General features: G+C 46.5%; 1 protein-coding gene across 4 annotated transcripts in view; it reads right to left on the bottom strand.

The window, feature by feature from the left end:
* LOC126295202 (zinc finger protein 737-like) overlaps positions 1-3,965 on the bottom strand; it is a 186,517-nt gene extending 182,552 nt beyond the window's left edge. For 3 of the 4 annotated variants that reach the window (XM_049987518.1, XM_049987517.1, XM_049987516.1), the window contains exons 1-2: positions 3,858-3,940; positions 1,434-1,510 (exon numbers count right to left, since the gene is read on the bottom strand). In XM_049987518.1, coding sequence (XP_049843475.1) covers positions 1,434-1,493 — 60 coding nt within the window. In that variant the 5' untranslated portion in view covers positions 1,494-1,510; positions 3,858-3,940. Of the gene's footprint in view, positions 1-1,433; positions 1,511-3,857 lie in introns of all 4 variants that reach the window. The other variant, XM_049987515.1, reaches the window with a different exon arrangement.
* Positions 3,966-25,384: the final 21,419 nt, after the last annotated feature.

The following is a 25,384-nucleotide window of genomic DNA, read 5'->3' as shown; positions in this document are numbered from 1 at the left end:
CTCTAACATCACATTTTTATATTGTGGCCTGTGAATAGATCTGACATGACTGTTCAAATTGCCTTTCATCCACATGTTGTGTGTTGTGCATACGTATTGTGCTATGTGTCAAACCATCATTATGTCAGGGGTCAAAACCTAAGCCTGAACTATGTTTAATAAAATTAAGTATATTTACTTTCTTATAATTTCTTCACAGAGACTGTTTAGGATTTCTGTTTGATACTGCTGGTCAAATTAACTGCATGCCATTTACTAAGTTTGGCAAATTATAATGAAGCACTTACATATATTTCGATGCAAATGATGCATTAACACTATCCAATATTTCTACAGTTGCGCAACACGAATGGCACTCATATTCAAAAGAAAATGCTGCATTATTGTTATCACAATACATCTGCATAGCACCCAAGATGGATGTCGAAACAAATTTATTCAGCACAGATAGTTCACAAGTAGTTTGCGTGATTGTGTCAAGACGACCAATTCTGGAGGGCAGGATAAAAATACTAGGGGCACCCAGCAAATGTGTTTGCCTGCTGAATAACCTTAAAAAGGTTCTACTACATCAAATTTTATGTGACAAGTGTATGTCAGATTATTTCCACCAATAACTGTAACATTCTGGTAATTTTACAAACTATATGTGTAACAATGTGTAGCAAATGCAGGAAGTAGTTATGAACAAACCTGTCAATATTTAATGTATAGCCCCATGGCTTCATCAGAACTTTGCAGCCAAAATACAAATTCATTCTGCACCTAAGGGCTGTGTAGCAATTTATGCTTCTATGTTATATTTGTCTGAAATTTAACTTTACTGCTGACACTCCTACTTACACTTTGTTTATATATTCAAAGTCAACACCTAATGTTAATAGTACAACAAAACGTACTCCTCAGATTAGTGACCATGCGAATGTCAATTCAAAATCATTTACAAATGCATTTTCAATAATCAATAAATAAATTACAGTTCTCATTCCATAAAATGATACACTGCAATAATGCATTAACTGCACCAATACCATTTATAAATTTAATGGCACTGCTAACTTTCACTGTAGCCATAATTGTTCTGAAAATGCACATTAAGGTTGTCATTCAAAAGAAGCATATCAGATCAGAATACATCCACTTTATGGCAACCACATTATCAGTATAGTTGCGTTGCGCACTAAACAAAGTTTTCCATGTTTACTGAACGTTAAATTGAAACTTTTGCCTCAGTTCTATATGGGGTTTAATACAAGGTGTATATCAACGCACTGTGCAAAATCTCATATTTAACACTCCAAGTTTACCAGTTTTTTTAGTAAATTGAATTACTCATGTTTCCAGCAGTATGACATCAATTGCATGCATTCACACACCATACTGCACACAGAAATTAATGACGCACTCCACAGAAACATAAGTAAGCCACTTACCATGGGGTCTTCTTCATCTGTTTCCTCTTTTTTTATCCACACAGTTGGATCCTGGTCCATGGCTTGAGTTCTACAGTCTACGGAAAAAAGAAAAAAAAACAATAATATAAGAACAGTTGTAATCAGTTCCTGTTGTTACCATGAGATATAGCTCAAAGGCAGTATTTTCACTCATCTTCCGGATGCAGTAAATGGGTGATTACAAAGGAAACAGATTCAAAGTGGCTACGAAAAGGAGTGTTACACGATATAAACTCATTTACATTGCTCAGGCGATGAAAACTGAGTACACTCAATCATAAAATCACATGCAATGGAAACAGAGTATTGACAGTTGCTACTGCTCCTTTGTAACACTGGCTTATGGATACTGTCCTATTGTGACAATTATGGAAGGTGGGTAGTTTTTGTGAAAGCACAGCCTTCAGCATTTTGAAAAATCAAAGCAGCCAATACACTGCTGCGAAATTACTGAATATCACCAAATATTTCATTCTACCCTTTGCTCATTGTGTAACTCAATTTCAATCTGACAAGGAAATCATGAAAATCCGGTTGTACTGATTGTTTCCCAGCCAGAGAAATCCATTTTCAACATAGGTGTTACTTTGAAAATTCTGTATTCATTCATGATTGAATACTCAATTTTGAGTAAGCATCACCACTCTGGAACCTTTACCCCCTATTAAAGAACACCATATACCTGTTCTGTCACCTGCACACTGCAATGCAGAAGATTCATTCTTCATTACCATGAAGATTAAACATTGGTCAGTTTTTTCTTACAAAACTGATTTACTGGAACTTCTTCTTTTAACTATAACCATGATGAATGGTCTATTGAGTTCCAATGATGTAATAGTTTTTGTTTGAGAAATTATAGTTAATTAGTAACTTGTTCTCTTGACAGTTCCTAAATAATGTTACAGTATTGATATACAGAACTCCCACACACAATAACAAACTGGTATTTACGCAAGATTAATTAAATTATAACAGAAAACTGACTAGATGAATCAAAGCACAATGAAAATTAACAAAATGCAACAGAATACCTTCTACAGCATTTCCTTTCATGCGAACTTACCTAATCATGAAATGATTTAATAACTGAGGGGAGTTCAAAAATTGTTTACGTTAGCCCTAAAATCTGGAGCAGCGGGATTACAGAAGTGTCAGATTCCACCTGTCTGCTTTGACCAATGACAACGTGACGATGTGCTAAGAGTCTCCAATATGGCGCCTATGACGTCAGTACATAACACGGCACCAAACACAAAAATACATATAAATAAAACAGTAACATCGCCCTTCGAAAATATAATCAAACTAATGGGACGACCGCTCGAAATTTGAGGCTTTAGGGTGAGGACATGCTGAATATAATAGTAAACAAACACCACGATCCCAAAACATAAAATGACGAACAAAAAGAAAGGAAAAAAGCAATATTACAACTTTCCTCTACACCAACAAAGTGTAAAGGATTCTGACACTTCCCTTGTCCTATGTAGGTCACGATACCAAAACAGCAATACCTACAGCTAAAACTACAATTGGAATCAGACATTTCCCTTGACATAGATGGGTGAATCACAACTACTGGTACTTGCAAGTACAAAATTAAAATCAAAGCCTCAAAAATTCGCAAAACAAATATCCACATAAGTTAAAACACATCCAATACACGCGAACTAGATCGGCCAGCCCCCTCCCCCCTCCAAACACACATATTAAACGTCTTACCACATTACAAACAAACCAATAACTACTAACCGAAACGTCAAACACAAACAAAACAAATTGATAACTCAATGAAAAAATTTCCTCCAAACCTTACGTTTGGAATATATATATATGCTTGCATCAGATCACAGCAAACTCATCACAAACATTATTACGGGTAAGTAAGTTAACAAAACGCACTAATCTAGAGAATGTTTGAACCTCACAGTAAGCACTTGACAAAACGCTATAAAATCTCGACCTGACATTTTTCGTAACGGGTGAACTGTAAGACAAAAAGTGCACTAAACTGCTTGTTAAAGCACTAATAACCTACCTGTCTCAATTCCAAGACTGATACATTCATAAAAAATAACCTATTTATTTTGTTGCAATGAACTTAACCTGAAAAAATTACACCAATACACCGTCACATTCACCAAACACAGTATTAGGCGATGCTTTCACAAATACTGAATAAATTTTCATACTTATGTACCTATTAAACATTTAAAGGAAAGGCAACAGCCTCAGAAACTGCTACAATTTCGTCGTCACAAGCTATTCGCGAACTATTACACTCATCAAACTCAACTGTTAATTGTAACAGAAATTAAGTACCGCATTAATTTACTTCCGAAACAATTTTTTTTTGTTTCGTTTATTATTGTTTGCAATTTGTAGACGCTTATATATTACCTGGAGAATTTAACACAAATTTCCACAAAACTACAAGATTCCAGCTGATTAAAAGTCACAAACCAGCGAACCAAAGACCTTATAGCACGACTAAGAAGAAAGAACTATGTCGTGTGCTGTGAGATTAACATAATGGAAGAACTGGAAAGATAAAATGGCGAAAATTAGATACCCTAGGATATTCTAACTGTCTGGTAAATTCTTATCGCCAGATTAGCACAACAACTAGATAACTTAAAATAGCTGTTATTGAAAGAAATACTTTTGAAAATTTCTAGCAATTTTAAATCTTCGCCGTAAACAAAGTGACTTGAAATAATTATCATCACATGTGCTGATTTAAGTTGAAAAGGTCCGTATCTTACTTTTAGGTTTGTTCTTACTTTCCTTCCAAAACTGATTCCTTTTGAATAAAATAGGAGTTATATACTTGTTGCTCTAGTCCACATTACGAGCTACCTATTTGCGATTTTCAAAATATACCAACTGCTAACATAAATATATTTATTTTCAAACAAATGCATAGTAATGTTGAAATGTGCAAGAATCGTTTTAATCATATGCTACACTGTCGAATCTTCTGATATACAGTGTTATTCACTCACGTTTTCACCTTGAAACACATTACAAAATTTCAGAAACAACTGTCATTATCAGAAGACATTCTCTGCATCTTCAGATGATGAAGTACTGAATCTCTTTGATGTTGCATGTTTTTTTATGGGTCCACACGCAACGATCTGTCAGCGCACATCGCATCTGCGCAGACAGATCGTTGCGTGCGGACAGAAGACTTACACCAACCTGAGGTGTGTGCAAACCTGGAAGTTGGAGTTAAGCCCGGTCCACACGCAACGATCTGTCTGCGCAGACATCGGCGCAGATGTCTGTACATGCAAAAGATCGCTGCAAATGTGGTCTGTTCACACGACACAAACCCCAATCTACTACTCGCCCGCCATCTGTGGGTGTAGAAATGAAATATCAGTGGCAAGCGACTACGCTCCCCGTAAACGTCAAAATTTAATCCAGTTATTTGGAATATAGAAATGGAGGACGTTCTGTTGTGGTCTGTGTTCGCAAGTTGTGTTGCAAAAAACATTCAGACCAACCGCAGGAAATAGAGAAAGCGGTCAAAATGGTGCAGACAGTGGCTAAAAAAGCGAAAGCAGTTTTCTCACGTAAATTTACTGCGAGAGCTGCAGGGCGAACCAGTTTTGTCTTGCATTACCTCGTGTTCCATTTCCTCGCACATTGACACTCCAATTTCATCTTCAGTTGTACTCCTGCTTGGTCTTTGCGTTTCTTGATCACTAAGAAAGCCAAGCAGATAAAAAACCAAAATGTTGGCGGGTATACTTGATCTACTCTTACACCAGATCTTGTAGATTTCTGAACGCTGGATAACTCTTTTCGGTAAACAATTCGCTGACAGACTTCATTTACTTTACTTGCCTTCATGAACTCATCCTTCAGGAAAGCGTAAATAGCTTCACATCTGTTGGGTATTATTTCACTCAATGCTTGTTTCGATATTGCAGATGAAAATTCCAAATCCTTGTAGCTCCTTCCTGTTATTAGGAATTTTAATGTTACCACCAGCCGTTCATGAGGAGAAATTGCCCTTCTCATACAAGTATTTTTTTTCTCATAATATGAGGGGTTACAAGCTTTAAGAGATAATTATAAGTTTCGACATCCATCCGCAAATAATTTCGCCAGTTCGCATCAAAATTATTTTTTTATTATCGTTTCTCGGCTTGCCGAGGCGTCAACTGCGCGCAATTTTTCAATTAAACCATTCTATGCTGCTGTCTTTTTGTCTCGGTCACTATTTTCTTTACTTTTAATCTTCCACAAACATGGGTGGTTTCTGTATATTTCAATGAATTCACTTACAAACTCTCGAGGACACCTACGAGTATCAGCTATTTTAATGCCCTGTGCGCACAAATACAAACACTAGACTGAGCAAACAGCTGTTTCGCGCCAGATTTGCGGCGATCTCCTGTCCACACGCTCCAACTTGTCTGCGCAGATGTGGTTTGAACCCGCAGATTTGAGAGGTTTCGCTCAAACCTCCAACTCTAACTTCCAGGTTTGCACACACCTCAGGTTGGTGCAATTCTTAAGTCCACAAGCAACGATCTGTCTGGATGTGCGCAGATATTTGCGCAGACAGATCGTTGTTTGTGGACGGGCCTTTAGAGGTTTGAGCGAAACCCCTCAAATCTGTAGGTTCAAACAACATCTGCGCAGACAAGTTGGAGCATGTGGACAGGAGATCGCCGCAAATCTGGACCGAAACAGCTGTTTGCTCGGTCTACTGTTTTTTATTTGTGAGCACAGGGCATTAAAATGGCTGATACTCGTCAGTGTTCTCGAGAGTTAGTTAGTGAATTCATTGAAATATATAGAAACTACCCATGTTTGTGGAAGATTAAAAGTAAAGAATATAGTGACCGAGACAAAAAGACACCACCATAGAATGCTCTAATTGACGCCTCGGCAAACAGAGAAACAGTAATAAAAAATAAAAAATTCGTTGCGAACTGTTTACCGAAAAGAGTTATCCAAAGTGCTGAAATCTAGAAGAACTGGTGTAGGAGTAGATCAAGTACACCAGCCAGCGTTATGGTATTTTGATCTGCTTGGCTTTCTTAAGGTTCGACCCGTAAATCTCGTAGTAAATTTACGTGATAAAACTGCTTTCGCATTAGCAGCCACTGTCTACACCATTTTGCCCGCTTTCTCTGTTTCCTGCGGATGATCCGAATGTTTTTTGCAACACAAGTTGCGAACACAGACCACAACAGAACTTCCTCCACTTCTATTTTTCAAAACAACTGAATTAAATTTTTGACGTTACGGGGAGCGTTGTCTCTTGCCACTGATATTTCTTTCCTACACAGACAGATGGCGGGAGAGTAGTAGATTGGGGTTTGTGTCGTGTGAACACACCACATTTGCAGCGATCTTTTGCATGTACAGATATCTGCGCCGATGTCTGCACAGACAGATCGTTGCGTGTGGACCGGGTTAAGATGGCCGATAATCTGATTCTAATGTGGGAAGCACTGAACTGAGCACAGATATCTCATCGTTCTAATTTTCCTTTGTTACTGGCAGGATGGACATGTACAAAGATATTGTGCGCGACAGAGATATCTCATGACTTTTTTGTTTCAGTTCAGAGCTCTAAAGTCTTCGTTAAAGTCTTCTTCACATCGCATAACAAATGGACACTGTTTTATGACATTTACATGCGAAGAAGGAAGAAGATTAGATGTAAGGTCCCATCGGCATAAAGGTCGTTAGAGACAGTGCACGAGCTCGGATTCAATTAAGGTTGAGGAAGGAAATCGGCCGTGGCGTTTCACAGGAAGCATCCCAGCTTTTCTTTGGAGCAATACAGGCAAATCACAGAAGACCTAAATCTGGATGACCAGATACAGGGTTGAACCATCGTCCTCACAATTGCAAGTCCAGTGTGCTAATCACTGCACCATCTCTCACAGTCTTAGCCCCTTTACTGGATTCCTGTTTGCATCTTCTTTCCTAAGTGCAATGTGGCGATTAAGATGATACTGCCAATTGATAATCTTCTCATGCGTTTTTTCATGTCTGTCACTCCTATCTTCTCGCATATTCAGCAGAAGTATTCCAATCAGCAGGCCAGTTCACTTTTACCAACTTAAAAAAAAATCTGTAGTGACTGTCCAATGCAATGAGATACATTCCAATCCACTGTAATGAATAAACACGAATTTTAAATCAATGAATTCATGATTAGATTTTCCAATGTTTGATTTATTCCAGATTATGTATCTTCTGAATAGCGGACAAGGACATTTCAGCAACAAATTTGTTTAGATTCCGTCCTCTACAACAATCGCAAAATGTGCTTTACCATTGCAGGATGAGACTTCAACATCCATACAAACAGCCTGCTATCTGACATCTTCCTTATTTTCCCACTATTTCCGAACACATGAAACAGTCTCCTTGTTTTGACTTTATGCCATACAGAATGTAAAAAAAATCTGTGGCTGCTTATAAAAGAAAGGGGATCAGTTAGTGCCAAAAGAAACTTTCTGGAAACAGAGGTTGCAGTTTTCAAAAGTCCTATATAAGGTTTTTTGGTCGCTGCTTCACTTGTTTCTTCTCCTCTCTAGCCCTGCCTTTTTCTAAGAGGTGAGCATTGTAACTAGGTGTAAGTGCATCTTTACTGTAGGTCATGTACAGATATCATTGACCTTTTTTGGGATGATGAAAACAGAGACTGTAATCCTCTGAAAATATATTCTTGTACAGGGAGCACATGAATGTGATGTTTAGTGACAGTCTTAGGAATTTTATTTTTGTTCCAGAGTGAAAGTGGTAAGATTGAGCCACTGCAAAACTGTCAGTGTGATTCCTCACACCATCCCAAAGTTCTGGTGAATTAACTTTCCTTAGATGATGGTCCTTCTGCATTCTTCACTCATGTTTTCGGATACTCTTTATTTCATCACTATAACCACATCACCATAACAGATTCTAAGTTTATTCAGAAACATGAGATTACAGGCTTCAATTCAAGTAGAATACAACAGCGAAGTTCCTTTTTGAATTCACTCATGAGTTAGTTTTTTTAAAGATATTGCCTGAATTACTGTAAGTACAGCCTTTTTTCTCTCATAAATCTCAATTTTTTTTTTTTTTTTGGTAGTTGTCTCAGCATGGATCTTTCATGTAAGCTACTGGGGGACATGGAGTTCCCTGGATGAGATGTAGGATTCTTTGCACTGGTATCTGATTTTGAAACCATCTATATCCCCATTTTCTCAATGTTTATACATTTTTATGGAGTTTTTTGTCCTCGAAAGTGTTTCTCCTATGCATTCAAAATTCTGTACTTTAAAACGCTGCAAATTAGCAATGTCGTCTTTAGTGGTAGTCTCCAGTATCAATGAACTTGATTACCATCAGCTGCTTTTGAGGGGACACAGTCGCGAACAGGATCAAAAAAATCGATTGTCTTGCAGTTGCCGTGGCGCACAAGTCACACAAACTTCCACTTTTGTGTTGACTGTAGCAGAGGACACATGGCAGCCCCTAGTGGCTTGCACCTCTGTTGTATTATTTTAATTCTGACTATCTGACACTGTAAGGTATGACCGCAGCTTTCGTATTCGTTGGTACGTTATGCTGTATCATTTAGTTTCAATTTTGTCCGAAGAAGGTGTCCCTTGTGACACCGAAACCTAGGTCACAAATTAATTGTGCTCGCAATTGAGGGCTGTGTTTTTCAAAATTTTGTATTCGCTAATGTAGCTGAATTTAATATAGTGATCATCTCTCCCTGTGTAGGTGGGAGAATAAAATTCCGTTAAAAGATCTCCCCCAACCAGAAAAACTCCTGATTACCACTCCAACACTCGAATCACAACTGTGGTAATCTCACCTTCGCTTCCACACCCCCAGCAACACGTCATTGATATCAAATTGATTGACAATTAACTAAATTGATTATGAGGGTCCATTGGCATGGCGCGTAATTTTTTTTTCCTTCAGTCAGATTACACTCATTAGGTAACCTTAAAGAACTTCCTGTGACGTCTCGGGCGGCTCCTCACACGCTAGGTGGCCATTTTCACTCATACCGAAATGGACCGTAACCATCGTAAAATTGCTTAAGACATCCAACTCTAAGTGTGTTATGTCTCAAGGTTGCCTTGTCAGAGAGGTGGATGTAAATCACTTAGACTTCTGGTACACCACTCCTGAACCAATCCTGCTGATACCTATCCATCTATGGGAGCAGTAGGATGTTTCACTCCCCCACCACCTCCACGTCACCTCTGCCCACATCCTTGCCCTGCCCCTGGAACGCATGTGGACAGCTGCCAAAGCCAATACCAGGTCAAGAAACCACCTGCTGATACCTATCGATCTATGGGAGCAGTAGGATGTTTCACTCCCCTCTCCACCTCCATGTCACATCTGCCCACATCATCGCCCTGCCCATGAATCGCATGTGAACAGCTGCCAAAGACAATACCAGGTCAAGAAACAACCTGCTGATACCTATCGATCTATGGGAGCAGTAGGATGTTTCACTCCCCTCTCCACCTCCACGTCAACTCTGCCCACATCCTCGACCTGCCCTGGATTGCATGTGAACAGCTGAGAAAATCAATACCAGGTCAAGAAACAACCTGCTGATACGTATCGATCTATGGGAGCAGTAAGATGTTTCACACCCCTCTCCACCTCCACGTCACCTCTGCCCATATACTCTCTGTGCCCCTAGATCGCATGTGAACAGCTACCAAAGCCAATACCAGGTAAATAAACCACCTGCTGATACTTACCGATCTATGGGAGCAGTAGAATGTTCACTCCCCTCTCCACCTACACGTCACCTCCGCCCACATCATCGCCCTGCCCCTGGATCGCATGTGAACAGCTCCAAAAGCCAATCCCAAATCAAGAAACCACCTGCTGATACCTATCGATCTATGGCAGCAGTAGGATGTTTCACTCCCCTCTCCACTTCCACGTCACCTCTGCCCACATCCTCGCCCAGACCCTGGATCAATGGAGACAGCTGCCAAAGCCAATAACGGGTCAAAAAACCACCTGCTGATACCTATCGATCTCTGGGAGCAGTAGGATATTTGACTCCCATCTCCACCTCCACGTCACCTCTGCCCACATCCTCGGCCTGCCCCTGCATCGCATGTGAACAGCTGCCAAAGCCAATACCAGGTCACGAAACAACCTGCCGATACGTATCGATCTATGGGAGCAGTAAGATGTTTCACTCCCCTCTCCACCTCCACGTCACCTCTGCCCATATACTTTCTGTGCCCCTAGATCGCATGTGAACAGGTTCCAAAGCCAATACCAGGTCAATAAACCACCTGCTGATACCTATCGACCTATGGGAGCAGTAGAATGTTCACTCCCCTCTCCACCTACACATCACCTCTTCCCACGTCATCGCCCTGCCCCTGGATCCCATGTGAACAGCTCCCAAAGCCAATCCCAGATCAAGAAACCACCTGCTGATACCTATCGATCTATGAGAGCATTAGGAATTGTCACTCCTCTCTCCACCTCCACGTCACCTCTGCCCACATCCTCGACCTGCCCCTGGATCGCATGTGAACAGCAGCCAAAGCCAATACCAGGTCAAGAAACCACCTTCTGATACCTATCGATCTATGGGAGCAGTAGGATGTTTCACTCCCCTCTCCACCTCCACGTCAACTCTGCCCACATCCTCGAAATGCCCCTGGATTGCATGTGAACAGCTGAGAAAATCAATACCAGGTCAAGAAACAACCTGCTGACACGTATCGATCTATGGGAGCAGTAAGATGTTTCACTCCCCTCTCCACCTCCACGTCAACTCTGCCCATATACTCTCCATGCCCCTAGATCGCATGTGAAGAGCTACCAAAGCCAATACCAGGTCAATAAACAACCTGCTGATACCTATCAATCTATGACAGCAGTAGGATGTTTCACTCCCCTCTCCACTTCCCCGTCACCAATGCCCACATCCTCGCCCAGACCCTGGATCAATGGGGACAGCTGCCAAAGCCAATAACGGGTCAAAAAACCACCTGCTGATACCTATCGATCTCTGGGAGCAGTAGGACATTTCATTCCCATCTCCACCTCCACGTCACCTCTGCCCACATCCTCGGCCTGCCCCTGTATCGCATGTGAACAGCTGCCAAAGCCAATAACGGGTCAAAAAACCACCTGCTGATACCTATCGATCTATGGGAGCGGTAGAATTTTCACTCCCCTCTCCACCTACGCGTCACCTCCGCCCACATCATCGCCCTGCCCCTGGATCGCACGTGAACAGCTCCCAAAGCCAATCCCAAATCAAGAAACCACCTGCTGATACCTATCGATCTATGGCAGCAGTACGATATTTCACTCCTCTCTCCACTTCCATGTCACCTCTGCCCACATCCTGGCCCAGACCCTGGATCAATGGGGACAGCTGCCAAAGCCAATAACGGGTCAAAAAACCACCTGCTGATACCTTTCGATCTCTGGGAGCAATAGGATATTTCACTCCCATCTCCACCTCCACGTCACCTCTGCCCACATCCTTGGCCTGCCCCTGCATCGCATGTGAACAGCAGCCAAAGCCAATACCAGGTCAAGAAACCACCTGCTGATACCTATCGATCTATGGGAGCAGTAGGATGTTTCACTCCCCTCTCCACCTCCACGTCACATCTGCCCACATCCTCGCCCTGCCCATGAATCGCATGTGAACAGCTGCCAAAGACAATACCAGGTCAAGAAACCACCTGCTGATACATACCGATCTATGGGAGCAGTAGGATGTTTCAATCCCCTCTCCACCTCCACGTCAACTCTGCCCACATCCTCGACCTGCCCCTGGATTGCATGTGAACAGCTGAACAAATCAATACCAGGTCAAGAAACCACCTGCTGATACCTATCGATCTATGGCAGCAGTAGGATGTTTCACTCCCTTCTCCACTTCCACGTCACCTCTGCCCACATCCTCGCCCAGACCCTGGATCAATGGGGACAGCTGCCAAAGCCAATAACGGGTTAAAAAACCACCTGCTGATACCTATCGATCTCTGGGAGCAGTAGGATATTTCACTCCCATCTCCACCTCCACGTCACCTCTGCCCACATCCTCGGCCTGCCCCTGCATCGCATGTGAACAGCTGCCAAAGCCAATACCAGGTCAAGAAACAACCTGCTGATACGTATCGATCTATGAGAGCAATAAGATGTTTCACTCCCCTCTCCACCTCCACGTCACCTCTGCCCATATAATCTCTGTGCCCCTAGATCGCATGTGAACAGGTTCCAAAGACAATACCAGGTCAATAAACCACCTGCTGATACCTATCGATCTATGGGAGCAGTAGAATGTTCACTCCCCTTTCCACCTACACGTCACCTCTGCCCACATCATCACAATGCCCCTGGATCGCATGTGAACAGCTCCCAAAGCCAATCCCAGATCAAGAAACCACCTGCTGATACCTATCGATCTATGGGAGCAGTAGGATGTTTCACTCCCCTCTCCACTTCCACGTCACCTCTGCCCACAACCTCGCCCAGACCCTGGATCGCATGGGGACAGGTGCCAAAGCCAATACCAGGTCAAGAAACCACTAGCTGGTACCTATCGTTCTATGGGAGCAGTAGGATGTTCCACTCCCCTCTCCACATCCAATTCTCCTCTGCCCATATCCTCGCCCTGCCCTTGGACCGCATGTGAACAGCTGCCAAAAATAATGCCTGGTCAAGAAACTACCTGCTGGTAACTATCGATCTATGAGAGAAATAGGATGCTTCACTCCCCTCTTCAACTCTACGTCACCTCTGCCCAAATATTCGCCCTGCCCCTGCATCCCATGTGAACAGCTGCCAAAGCCAATACCAGGTCAAGAAACCACCTGCTGATACCTATCGATCTATGAGAGCAGTAGGATGTTTCACTTCCCTCTCCAACTCCACGTGACTTCAGCCCATATCCTCGCCTTGCCCCTGGATCGCATGTGAACAGCTGCCAAAGCCAATACCAGATCATGATACCACCTAGTGATACCTATCGATCTATGGGAGCAGTAGGACGTTTCACTCCCATCTCCACTTGCACGTCACCGCTGCCCACATCCTCGCCTTGCCCCTGGATCGCATGTGACCTTATGCCAAAACCAATACCAGATCAAGAAACCACCTACTGATACCTATCGATCTATGGGAGCACTAGGATGTTTCACTCCCATCTCCACTTCCACGTCACCGCTGCCCACATCCTCGCCCTAGCCCTGGATCCCAAGAGAACAACAGCCAAAACCAATACCAGGTCAAGAAACCACCTGCTGTTACCTATCTATCTTTGGGAGCAGTATGATATATCACTCCACTCTCCACCTCCTAATCACCTCAGCCCACATTCTCGCTCTGCCCCTGGATCGGTGGGGATAGCTGCCAAAGCCAATACCAGGTCTGGTAACCACCTGCTGATACCTAGCGATCTATGAGAGCAGTAGGATGCTTCACTCCCCTCTTCAACTCTACGTCACCTCTGCCCACATCTTCGCCCTGCCCGAGCATCCCATGTGAACAGCTGCCAAAGGCAATACCAGGTCAAGAGACCACCTGCTCATACCTATCGACCTATGGGAGCAGTATGTGTCACTCACATCTCCACCTCTACGTCACTTATGCCCACATCCTCGTCATGCCCCTAGATCGCATGTGAACAGCTGCCAAAGCCTATACCAGGTCAAGAAAGCACCTGATAATACCTATCGAACTATGGGAGCAGTAGAATGTTCACTCCCCCCTCCACCGGCGGGTCAACTCGGCCCACATCCTCGCCATGCCCTTGGATCGCATGTGAACAGCTGCCAAAGCCAATACCAGATCAAGAAACCACCTGCTGATACCTATCGATCTATAGGAGCAGTAGGATGTTTCACTCACCTCTCCACTTCCATGTCACCTCTGCCCACATTATCGCCCACACCCTGGATCGCATGGGGACAGGTGCCAAAGTCAATACCAGCTCAAGAAACCACCTGCTGATATCTATAGATATGTGAGAGCAGTGTGATGTTTCACTCCCATCTCCACCCCCACGTCATCTCAGCCCACATCCGCCCTGCCCCTGGATCGCATGCAAACATTGCCAAACCCACCAATACCAGGTCAAAAAACCACGTGCTGATACCTATCGATCTATGGGAGCAGTAGGATGTTTCACTCCCCTCTCCACCTTCGTGTCACCTCTGCACACATCCTCGCCCTGCCCCTAGATCGCATGTGAACAGCTGCCAAAGCCAATACCAGGACAAGAAACCACCTGCTGATACCTATCGATCTATGGGAGCAGTAGGATGTTTCCGTCCCCTCTCCACCTCCACGTCAACTCTGCCCACATCCTCGCCCTGCCCATGGATCGCATGTGAACAGCTGTAAAAGCCAATACCAGGTCAAGAAACCACCTGTGATACCTATCGATCTATGGGAGCAGTAGGATGCTTCACTCCCCTCTTCAACTCTACACCGTCACCTCTGCCCACATCTTCGCCCTGTCCCTGCATCCCATGTGAACAGCTGCCAAAGGCAATACCAGGTCAAGAAACCACCTGCTCATACCTATCGATCTATGGGAGCTGTAGGAAGTTTCACTCCCATCTCCACCTCTACGTCACCTATGCCCACATCCTCGTCATAACCCTACATCGCATGTGAACAGCTGCCAAAGCCAATATCAGGTTAAGAAAGCACCTCCTGATACCTATCGAACTATGGGAGCAGTAGAATGTTCACTCCCCCCTCAACCTGCAGGTAACATCTGCCCACATCCTCGCCTTGCACCTGGATCGCATGTAAACAGCTGCCATAACCAACATCAGGTCAAGAAACCACCTGCTGATACCTATCGATCCATGGGAGCAGTAGGATGTTTCACTCCCCTCTCCACCTGCGTGTCACCTCTGCCCATATCCTCGCCCTGCCCCTGGATCGCATGCGAACAGCTGCCAAAGCCAATACCTGGTCAAAAAACCACTTGCTGATACATATCGATCCTTGGGGCCAGTAGGATGTTTCACTTCCCTCTCCACCTTCACGTCACCTCTGCCTATACCCCGCCTTGACCCTGGATTGCATGTGAACAGCTGCCAAGGCCAATACCAGGTCAAGAAACCACCTGCTGATACCTATCGATCTATGGGAGCAGTAGGATGTTTCAGTCCCCTCTCCACCTCCACGTCAACTCTGCCCACATCCTCGCCCTGCCCCTGGATCACATGTGAACAGCTGCCAAAGCCAATGCAAGGACAAGAAACCACCTGCTGATACCTATCGTTCTATGGGAGCAGAAGGGTGTTTCACTCCCCTCTCCACCTTCTCGTCATCTCTGCCCATATCCTCGCCCTGAACTTGGATCACATGAGAACAGCTGTCAAAGCCAATACCAGGTCATGAAACCACTTGCTAATACCTATCGATCTATGGGTGCAGGAGGATATTTCACTTCCCTCTCTACCTCAACATAACCTTTGCCCATATCCTCTCCCTGACCCTGGATCGCATGTGAACAGCTGCCAAAGCCAATACCAGGTCAAGAAACCACCTGCTGATACCTATCGATCTATGGGGGAAGTAGGATGTTTCACTTCCCTCTTAACCTCCACGTCTTCTCTGCCCATATCCTCGCCCTGCACTTGCATCGCATGTGAACAGTTGCCAAAGCCAATACCAGGTCAAGAAACCACCTGCTGATACCTATCGATCTATGGGAGAAGTAACCTCCGACTATATCATCGCCTTGCCCCTGGATCGCATGTGCACAGCTTCCAAAGACAATACCAGGTCAAGAAACCACCTGCTGATACCTATCAATCAATGGGAGCACTGGAATGCTTCACTCCCCTCTCCACCTCCACGTCCCATCTGTCCACATCCTTACCCTGCCTTAGCATCGCATGTGAACAGCTGCCAAAGCAAATACCAGGTCAAGAAACCACCTGCTTATACCTATCGATCTATGGGAGCAGTAGGATGTTTTACTCCCCTCTCCACCTCCACAACACTTCTGCCCATTTCCTCGCCCTGCCCCGAGGTCGCATGTGATCAGAGGTCAATGCCACTACCAGGTCAAGAAACCACCTGCTGATACCTATCGATCTATGGGAGCAGTAGGATGTTTCACTCCCCCCTCCACCTCCACGTCACCTTAGCCCATATCCTCACCTGCCCCTGGTTCACACGTGAACAGCTGAAAATGCCAATACCAGATCAAAAAATCACTTGCTGGTACCTAGCGATCTATGGAAGCATTAGGATGATTCACTTCCCTCTCCACCTCCACGTCCACACTGCTCACATCCTCACCTTGCCACTGGACCGCAATTGAACAGCAGCCAAAGACAATACCAGGTCAAGAAACCACCTGCTGATACCTATCAATCAATGGGAGCACTGGGATGTTTCACTCCCCTCTCCACCTCCACTTCACATCTGCCCATATCCTCGCCTTCCCCTAGATCGCATGTGACCAGCTGTCAATGACACTACCAGGTCAAGAAACCACTTCCTGATACCTACCGATCTATGGGATCAGTAGGATGATTCACTCCCCTCTCCACCTCAACGTCACATCTGACCATAACCTCGCCATGCCGCTGGAACGCATGTGAACAGAGGCCAAATCCAATACGAGGTCAAGAAACTATCTGCTGATACCTATCGATCTATGGGAGCAGTAGGATGTTCCACACCCCTCTCCACATCCAATTCACCTCTGCCCATATCCTCGCCTTGCCCCTGGACTGCATGTAAACAGCTGCCAAAAATAATGCCTGGTCAAGAAACTACCTGCTGGTACCTATCGACCTATGGGAGCAGTAGGATGTTTCACTTCCCTCTCCACCTCCACGTCACCTCAGCCCATATCCTCGCCCTGGCCCTGGTTCGCATGTGAACAGCTGGAGAAGCGAATACCAGATCAAGAAACCACTTGCTGGTACCTATCGATCTATGGGAGCATTAGGATGTTTAACTTCCCTCTCCACCTGCGTGTCACCTCTGCGCACACCTTCGACCTGCATCTGGATCACATGTGATCAGCTGCCAAAGCCAATACAAGGTCAAGAAACTACCTGCTGATAAATATCGATATATGGGAGCTGTAGGATATTTCACGCCCCTCTCCACCTCCACGTCCCCTCTGCTCACATCCTCACCCTATCCCTGGATCGCATGTGAACAGCTGCCAAAGCCAGTACCAGGTCAAGAAACCACCTACTGATACTTATCGATCTATGGCAGCAGTAGAATGATTCACACCTCTCTCCACCTCCATGTCGCCTATGCCCATATCCCCGCCCTGCCCCTGGATCGCATGTGAGCAGCTAAAAAGACAATGCCAGGTCAACAAACCACCTCCTGATACCTATCGATCTATGGGAGCAGTAGGATGTTTACTCCACTCTCCACCTGCGTGTCACCTCTGCCCACATTCTCGCCCTGCACTTGAATTGCTTGTAAACAGCTGCCAAAGCCAATACCAGGTCAAGAAACCACCTGCTGATTCCTATCGATCTATGGGAGCATTAGGATGTTTCACTCCCCTCTCCGCCTGCGTGTCACCTCTGCCCACATCCTCGTCCTGCCCCTGGATCGCATGTGAACAGCTGCCAAAGTCAATACCAGGTCAAAAAAACACTAGCTGATACATATCGATCTATGGGGGCAGTTGGATATTTCTTTCCCCTCTCCACCTTCACACCGCCTCTGCCCATATCCCCGCCTTGACCCTGGATCGCATGTGAACAGCTGCTAAAGCAGATACCAGGTCAAGTAACCACCTGCTGATACCTATCGATATATTTGAGCAGTAGGATGTTTCAAGCCCCTCTCCACCTACACGTCCCCTCTACTCACATCCTCACCCTGCCCCTGGATCGCATGTGAACAGCTGCCAAAGACAATACAAGGTCAAGAAACCACCTGCTGATATCCATCGATCTATGGGAGCAGTAGGCTGCTTCACTCCCGTCTCCACATTCTCGTCATCTCTGCCCATATCCTCGCCATGCCCTTGAATCACATGTGAACAGCTGCCAAAGTCAATACCAGGTCAAGAAACCACTTGCTAATACCTATCGATCTATGGGTGCAGGAGGATATTTCACTTCATTCTCCACCTCAACATAACCTCTACCCATATCCTCTCCCTGACCCTGAATGGCATGTGAACAGCTGCCAAAGAAAATACCAGGTCAAGATACCACCTGCTGATACCTGTCGATCTATGGGAGCAGTAGGACGTTTCACTTCCCTGTCAACCTCCACGTCACCTCTGCCCATATCCTCGCCCTGCCCTTGGATTGCATGTGAACAGCTGCCCAAGCCAATACAAGGTCAAGAAACCACCTGCTGATACCTATCAATCAATGGGAGCAGTGGGATGTTTCACTCCCCTCTCCACCACCACGTCCCATCTGAACACATCCTCACCCTACACAAGAATCGCATGTGAACAGCTGCCAAAGCCAATACCGGGTCAAGAAATAACCTGCTTATGCCTATCGATCTATAGGAACAGTAGGATGTTTCACTCCCCTCTCCACTTCCACAACACCTCTGCCCATTTCCTCGCCCTGCCCTGAGATCGCATGTGATCAGCTGTCAATGCCACTACCAGGTCAAGAAACCACCTGCTAATACCTATCGATCTATGGGAGCAGTAGGATGTTTCACACCCCTCTCCACCTCCACGTCACCTCTGCCCACATCCTCGCCCTGCCCATGGTTCGCAGGTGATCAGCTGCCAAAGCCAATACCTGGTCGAGAATCTACCTGCTCATACCTATCGACCTATGGGGGCAGTAGAATGATTCACTTCCCTCTCCACCTCCACGCCACCTCAGCCCATATACTCGCCCAGCCACTAAATCGCATGTGAACAGTTGTAAAAGCAATACCAGGTCAAGAAACTACCTGCTGATACCTGTCGATCTATGGGAGCAGTATAATGTTTTACTTCCCTCTCCACCTCCACGTCACCTCAGCCCACATCCTCACCTTGCCCCTGGATCGCATGTGAACAGCTGCCAAAGCCAATACAAGGTCAAGAAACCACCTGCTGATACATATCGATTTATGGTAGCAGTAGGATGTTTCACTCCCCTCTCCACCTTCACGTCCCATCTGCTCACATCCTCACTCTGCCCCTGGATCGCATGTGAACAGCTGCCAAATCCAATACCAGGTCAAAAAACAACCTGCTGATACCTATCGATCTATGGGAGCAGAAGGATGTTTCACTCCCCTCTCCACCTCCTCATCACCTCTGCCCATATCCTAAACTTCCCCTAGATCGCATGAGACCAGCTGTCAATGACGCTACCAAGTCAAGAAAATACTTGCTGATACCTATCGACCTATGGGAGCAGTAGCATGTTTCACTCCCCTCTCCACCTCCACGCCACCTCAGCCCATATACTCGCCCTGCCACTAAATCGCATGTGAACAGTTGTCAAAGCAATACCAGGTCAAGAAACTACCTTCTGATACATATCGATCTATGGGAGCAGCATAATGTTTCACTTCCCTCTCCACCTCCACGTCACCTCAGCCCACATCCTCAACTTGCCCCTGGATCACATGTGAACAGCTGCCAAAGCCAATACCAGGACAAGAAACCACCTGCTGATACCTATCGATCTAAGGGAGCAGTAAGATGTTTCACTCCCCTCTCCACCTAAACGTCAGCTCTGCCCCTATCTTCGCCCTGCCCCTGGATCGCATGTGAACAGCTGCAAAAGCGAATACCAGGTCAAGAAAGTACTTGCTGGTACCTATCTATCTATGGGAGCAATAGGATGTTTCACTCCCCTCTCTACCACCACATCACCTCTGCCCATATCATCGCCCTGCCCCTAGATCGCATGTGATCAGCTGCCAAAGCCAAAACCAGGTCGAGAAACTACCTGCTCATACCTATCGACCTATGGGAGCCGTAGGATGTTTCACTCACCTCTCCACCTCCACATCACCTCTGCCCATATACTCGCCTTCCAATAGATCGCATGTCAGCGGCTATCATTGACACTACCAGGTCAAGAAACCACTTCGTGATACCTATCGATCTATGGGAGCAGTAGGATGTTTCACTCCCCTCTCCACCTCCAAATCACCTCTGCCCATATCATCGCCATACCCTTAGATCGCATGTGATCAGCTGCCAAAGCCAAAACCAGGTCAAGAAACTACCTGCTCATACCTATCGACCTATGGGAGCAGTAGGATGTTTCTATTCCCTCTCCACCTCCACGTCACCTCAGCCCATATCCTCGCCCTCCCCTGGATCACATGTGAACAGCTGCCAAAGCAAATACCAGGGCAAGAAACTACCTGCTGACACCTATCCATGTATGGGAGCACTAAGATGTTTCACTCCCCTCTCCGCCAAAACGTCACCTCTGCCCACATCTTCGCCCTGCACCTGGATCGCATGTGAATAGCTGCAAAAGCCAATACCAGGTCAAGAAACCACCTGCTGATACCCATCAATCTATGGGAGCAATATGATGTTTCACTCCCCTCTCCACCTCCGCATCACCTCTGCCCATATCCTCGCCCTGCCCTTGGATCGCATGTGAACAGCTGCCCAAGCCAATACAAGGTCAAGAAACCACCTGCTGATACCTATCAATCAATGGGAGCAGTGGGATGTTCCACTCCCCTCTCCACCTCCACAACACCTCTGCCCATTTCCTCCCCCAGCACGGATATCGCCTGTGATCAGCTGTCAATGCCACTACCAGGTCAATAAACCACCTGCTTGTACCTATCGAACTATGGGAGAAGTATGATGTTTCCCTCCCCTCTCCACCTCCACGTCACCTCTCACCACAACCTCGCCCTGCCCATGGATCGCATGTGATCAGCTGCCAAAGCCAATACCTGGTCGAGAAACTACCTGCTCATACCTGTCGACCTATGGGAGCAGTAGGATGTTTCACTTCCCTCTCCACCTCTACGTCACCTCAGTCCATATACTCGCCCTGCACCTAAATCGCATGTGAACAGTTGCCAAAGGCAATACGAGGTCAAGAAACTAACTGCTGATACATATCGATCTATGGTAGCAGTAGGATGTTTCACTCCCCTCTCCACCTTCACGACCCCTCTGCTCACATCCTCACTCTGCCCCTGGATCGCATGTGAACAGCTGCCAAATCCAATACCAGTTCAAGAAACCACCTGCTGATACCTATCGATCTATGGGAGCAGTAGAATGTTTCACTCCCCTCTCCACCTCCACATCACCTCTGCCCATATCCTAAACTTCCCCTAGATCGCATGAGACCAGCTGTCAATGACGCTATCAGGTCAAGAAAATACTTCCTGATACCTATCGACCTATGGGAGCAGTAGGATGTTTCACATCACTCTCCATGTCCACGTCACCTCTGCCCACATCCTCGCCCTGCCCTGGATCGCATGTGAACAGCTGCCAAAGCCTATACCAGGTTAAGAAACCACCTGCTGATACCTATCGATCTATGGGAGCAGTAGGATGTTCCACTAGTCCCTCCACCTCCATGTCACCTCTGCTCATATCCTCGCCCTGCCCGTGGATCGCAAGTGAACAGCTACCAAAGCCAATACCAGGTCAAGAAACCACCTGCTGATACCCATCTATCTATGGGAGCAATATGATGTTTCACTCCCCTCTCCACCTCCACGTCACCTCAGCCCACACCCTCGCCCAGCCCCTGGATCGCATGTGAACAGCTGCCAAAGCCAATACCAGGGCAAGAAACCACCTTCTGATACCTATCGATCTATGGGAGCAGTATAATGTTTCACTTCCCTCTTCACCTCCATGTCACCTCAGCCCATATCCTCGCCCTGCCCCTGGATCGCATGTGAACAGCTGCAAAAGCCAATACCAGGTCAAGATACCTCTTGCTGGTACCTATCGATATATGGGAGCAGTAGGATGTTTCAATCCCCCAGCCACCACCACATCACCTCTGCCAAAATCATCGCCATGCCCTTAGATCGCATGTGATCAGCTGCCAAAGCCAATACCAGCTCAAGAAACTACCTGCTCATACCTATTCACCTATGGGAGCAGTAGGATGTTTCTCTTATCTCTCCACCTCCACCCCCCTCAGCCCATATCCTCGCCCTGCCCCTGGATCGCATGTGAACACCTGCCAAAGCAAATACCAGGGCAAGAAACCACCTGCTGATACCTATCCATCTATGGGAGCAGTAAGATGTTTCACTCCCCTCTGCACCTAAACGTCACCTCTACCCACATCTTCGCCCTGCCCCTGGATCACATGTGAACAGCTGCCAAAGCCAATACCAGGGCAAGAAACCACCTGCTGATACCTATCGATCTATGGGAGCAGTAAGATGTTTCACTCAACTCTCTATCACCACGTCACCTCTGCCCAAATCATCGCCCTGCCGCTTGATCGCATGTGAGCAGCTGCGAAAGCCAAAACCAAGTCAAGAAACTACCTGCTCATACCTATCGACCTAAGGGAGCAGTAGGATGTTTCACTCCCCTCTCCACCTCCACATCACCTCTGCCCATATACTCGCCTTCCCCTAGATCGCATGTGACCAGCTGTCAATGACACTACCAGGTCAAGAAACCACTTCCTGATACCTATCGATCTATGGGAGCAGTAGGCTGTTTCACTCCCCTCTCCACCTCCAAGTCACCTCTGCCCACATCAACGCCCTGCCCCTGGATCGTATGTGAACAGCTGCCAAAGCCAATACCAGGGCAAGAAACCACCTGCTGATACATATCGATCTAAGGGAGCAGTTGGATGTTTCACTCCTCTTTCCAACTGCATGTCATCTCTGCCCACATCCTCGCCCTGCCCTGGAGCGCAAGTGATAGGCTACCAAAGCCAATACCAGGACAAGAAACCACCTGCTGATACCCATCTATCTATGGGAGCAATATGATGTTTCACTCCCCTCTCGACCTCCATGTCACCTCTCCCCACATCCTCGCCCAGCACCTGGATCGCATGTGAACAGCTGCCAAAACCATAACAGGTCAAGAAACCACCTGCTGATACCTATCGATCTATGGGTGCAGTAGGATGTTTCCCTCCCCTCTCCACCTTCTCGTCATCTCTGCCCATATCCTCGCCCTGCCCATGGATCGCATGTGAACAGCTGCCAAAGCCAATACCAGGTCAAGAAACCACCTGTTGATACCTATCGATCTATGGGAGCAGTAGGATCTTTCACTCCCCTCTCCACCTCCACGTCACCACTGCCCATATCCTCGCCCTGCCCCTGGATCGCATGTGAGACAGCTGCCAAAGCCAATACCAGGTCAAGAAACCACCTGCTGAAACCTATCGCTCTATGCGAGCAGTAGGCTGTTTCACTCCCCTCTCCACCTCCACGTCAAATCTGCCCACATCCTCGCCCTGCTCCTGGATCGCATGTGAACATCTGCCAAAGCCAATACCAGGTCAAGAAAACACCTTCTGATATATGTCGATCTATGGGGGCAGTAGGATGTTTTATTCCCCCCTCCAACTGCGTGTCACCTCTGCCCACATCTCCGCCTTGCCCCTGGATCGCATGTGAACAGCTGCCAAAGCCTACACCAGGTTAAGAAACCACCAGCTCATACCTATCGATGTATGGGAGCAGTACGATGTTTCACTCCCCTCTCCACTTCCACATCACCTCTGCCCATATCCTAAACTTTCCCTAGATCGCATGAGATCAGCTGTCAATGACGCTACCAGGTCAAGAAAATACTTGCTGATACCTATCGACCTATGGGAGCAGTAGGATGTTTCACTCCACTCTCCTTGTCTACGTCACCTCTGCCCACATCCTCGCCCTGCGCCTGGATCGCATGTGAACAGCTGCCAAAGCTTATACCAGGGTATGAAACCACCTGTTCATACGTATCGATCTATGGGATCAGTAGGATGTTTCACTCCTCTCTCCACCTCCATGTCCCCTCTGCTCATATCCTCGCCCTGCCCCTGGATCACATGTGAACAGCTGCCAAAGCAAATACCACGGCCATATCCAATACCAGGTCAAGATACCACCTGCTGATACCTATCGATCTATGTTAACAGTAGGATGTTTCACTCCCCTCTCCACCTCCACGTCACCTCTGCCCACATCCTCTCCCTGCCCTTGGATCGCATGTGAACAGCTGCCAAAGCCAATACAAGGTCAGGAAACCACCTGCTCATACCCATCTATCTATGGGAGCAATATGATGTTTCACCCCCTCTCCACCTCCACGTCACCTCAGCCCACATCCTCGCCCAGCCCTTGGATCGCATGTGAACAGCTGCCAAAGCCAATACCAGGGCAAGAAACCACCTTCTGATACCTATCGATCTATGGGAGCAGTATAATGTTTCACTTCCCTCTTCACCTCCATGTCACCTCAGCCCATATCCTCGCCCTGCCCCTGGATCGCATGTGAACAGCTGCAAAAGCCAATACCAGGTCAAGAAACCTCTTGCTGGTACCTATCGATATATGGGAGCAGTAGGATGTTTCAATCCCCCAGCCACCACCACATCACCTCTGCCAAAATCATCGCCATGCCCTTAGATCGCATGTGATCAGCTGCCAAAGCCAATACCAGCTCAAGAAACTACCTGCTCATACCTATTCACCTATGGGAGCAGTAGGATGTTTCTCTTATCTCTCCACCTCCACCCCCCTCAGCCCATATCCTCGCCCTGCCCCTGCATCGCATGTGAACACCTGCCAAAGCAAATACCAGGGCAAGAAACCACCTGCTGATACCTATCGATCTATGGGAGCAGTAAGATGTTTCACTCCACTCTGCACCTAAACGTCACCTCTACCCACATCTTCGCCCTGCCCCTGGATCGCATGTGTACAGCTGCCAAAGCCAATACCAGGGCAAGAAACCACCTGCTGATACCTATCGATCTATGGGAGCAGTAAGA

This window comes from Schistocerca gregaria, chromosome 11, assembly GCF_023897955.1.
Source record: "Schistocerca gregaria isolate iqSchGreg1 chromosome 11, iqSchGreg1.2, whole genome shotgun sequence".
In the NCBI taxonomy this organism is placed as follows: domain Eukaryota; kingdom Metazoa; phylum Arthropoda; class Insecta; order Orthoptera; family Acrididae; genus Schistocerca; species Schistocerca gregaria.
The sequence above is the reverse complement of the archived record's forward strand: the minus strand, read 5'-3'. Positions and strand labels throughout refer to the sequence as shown.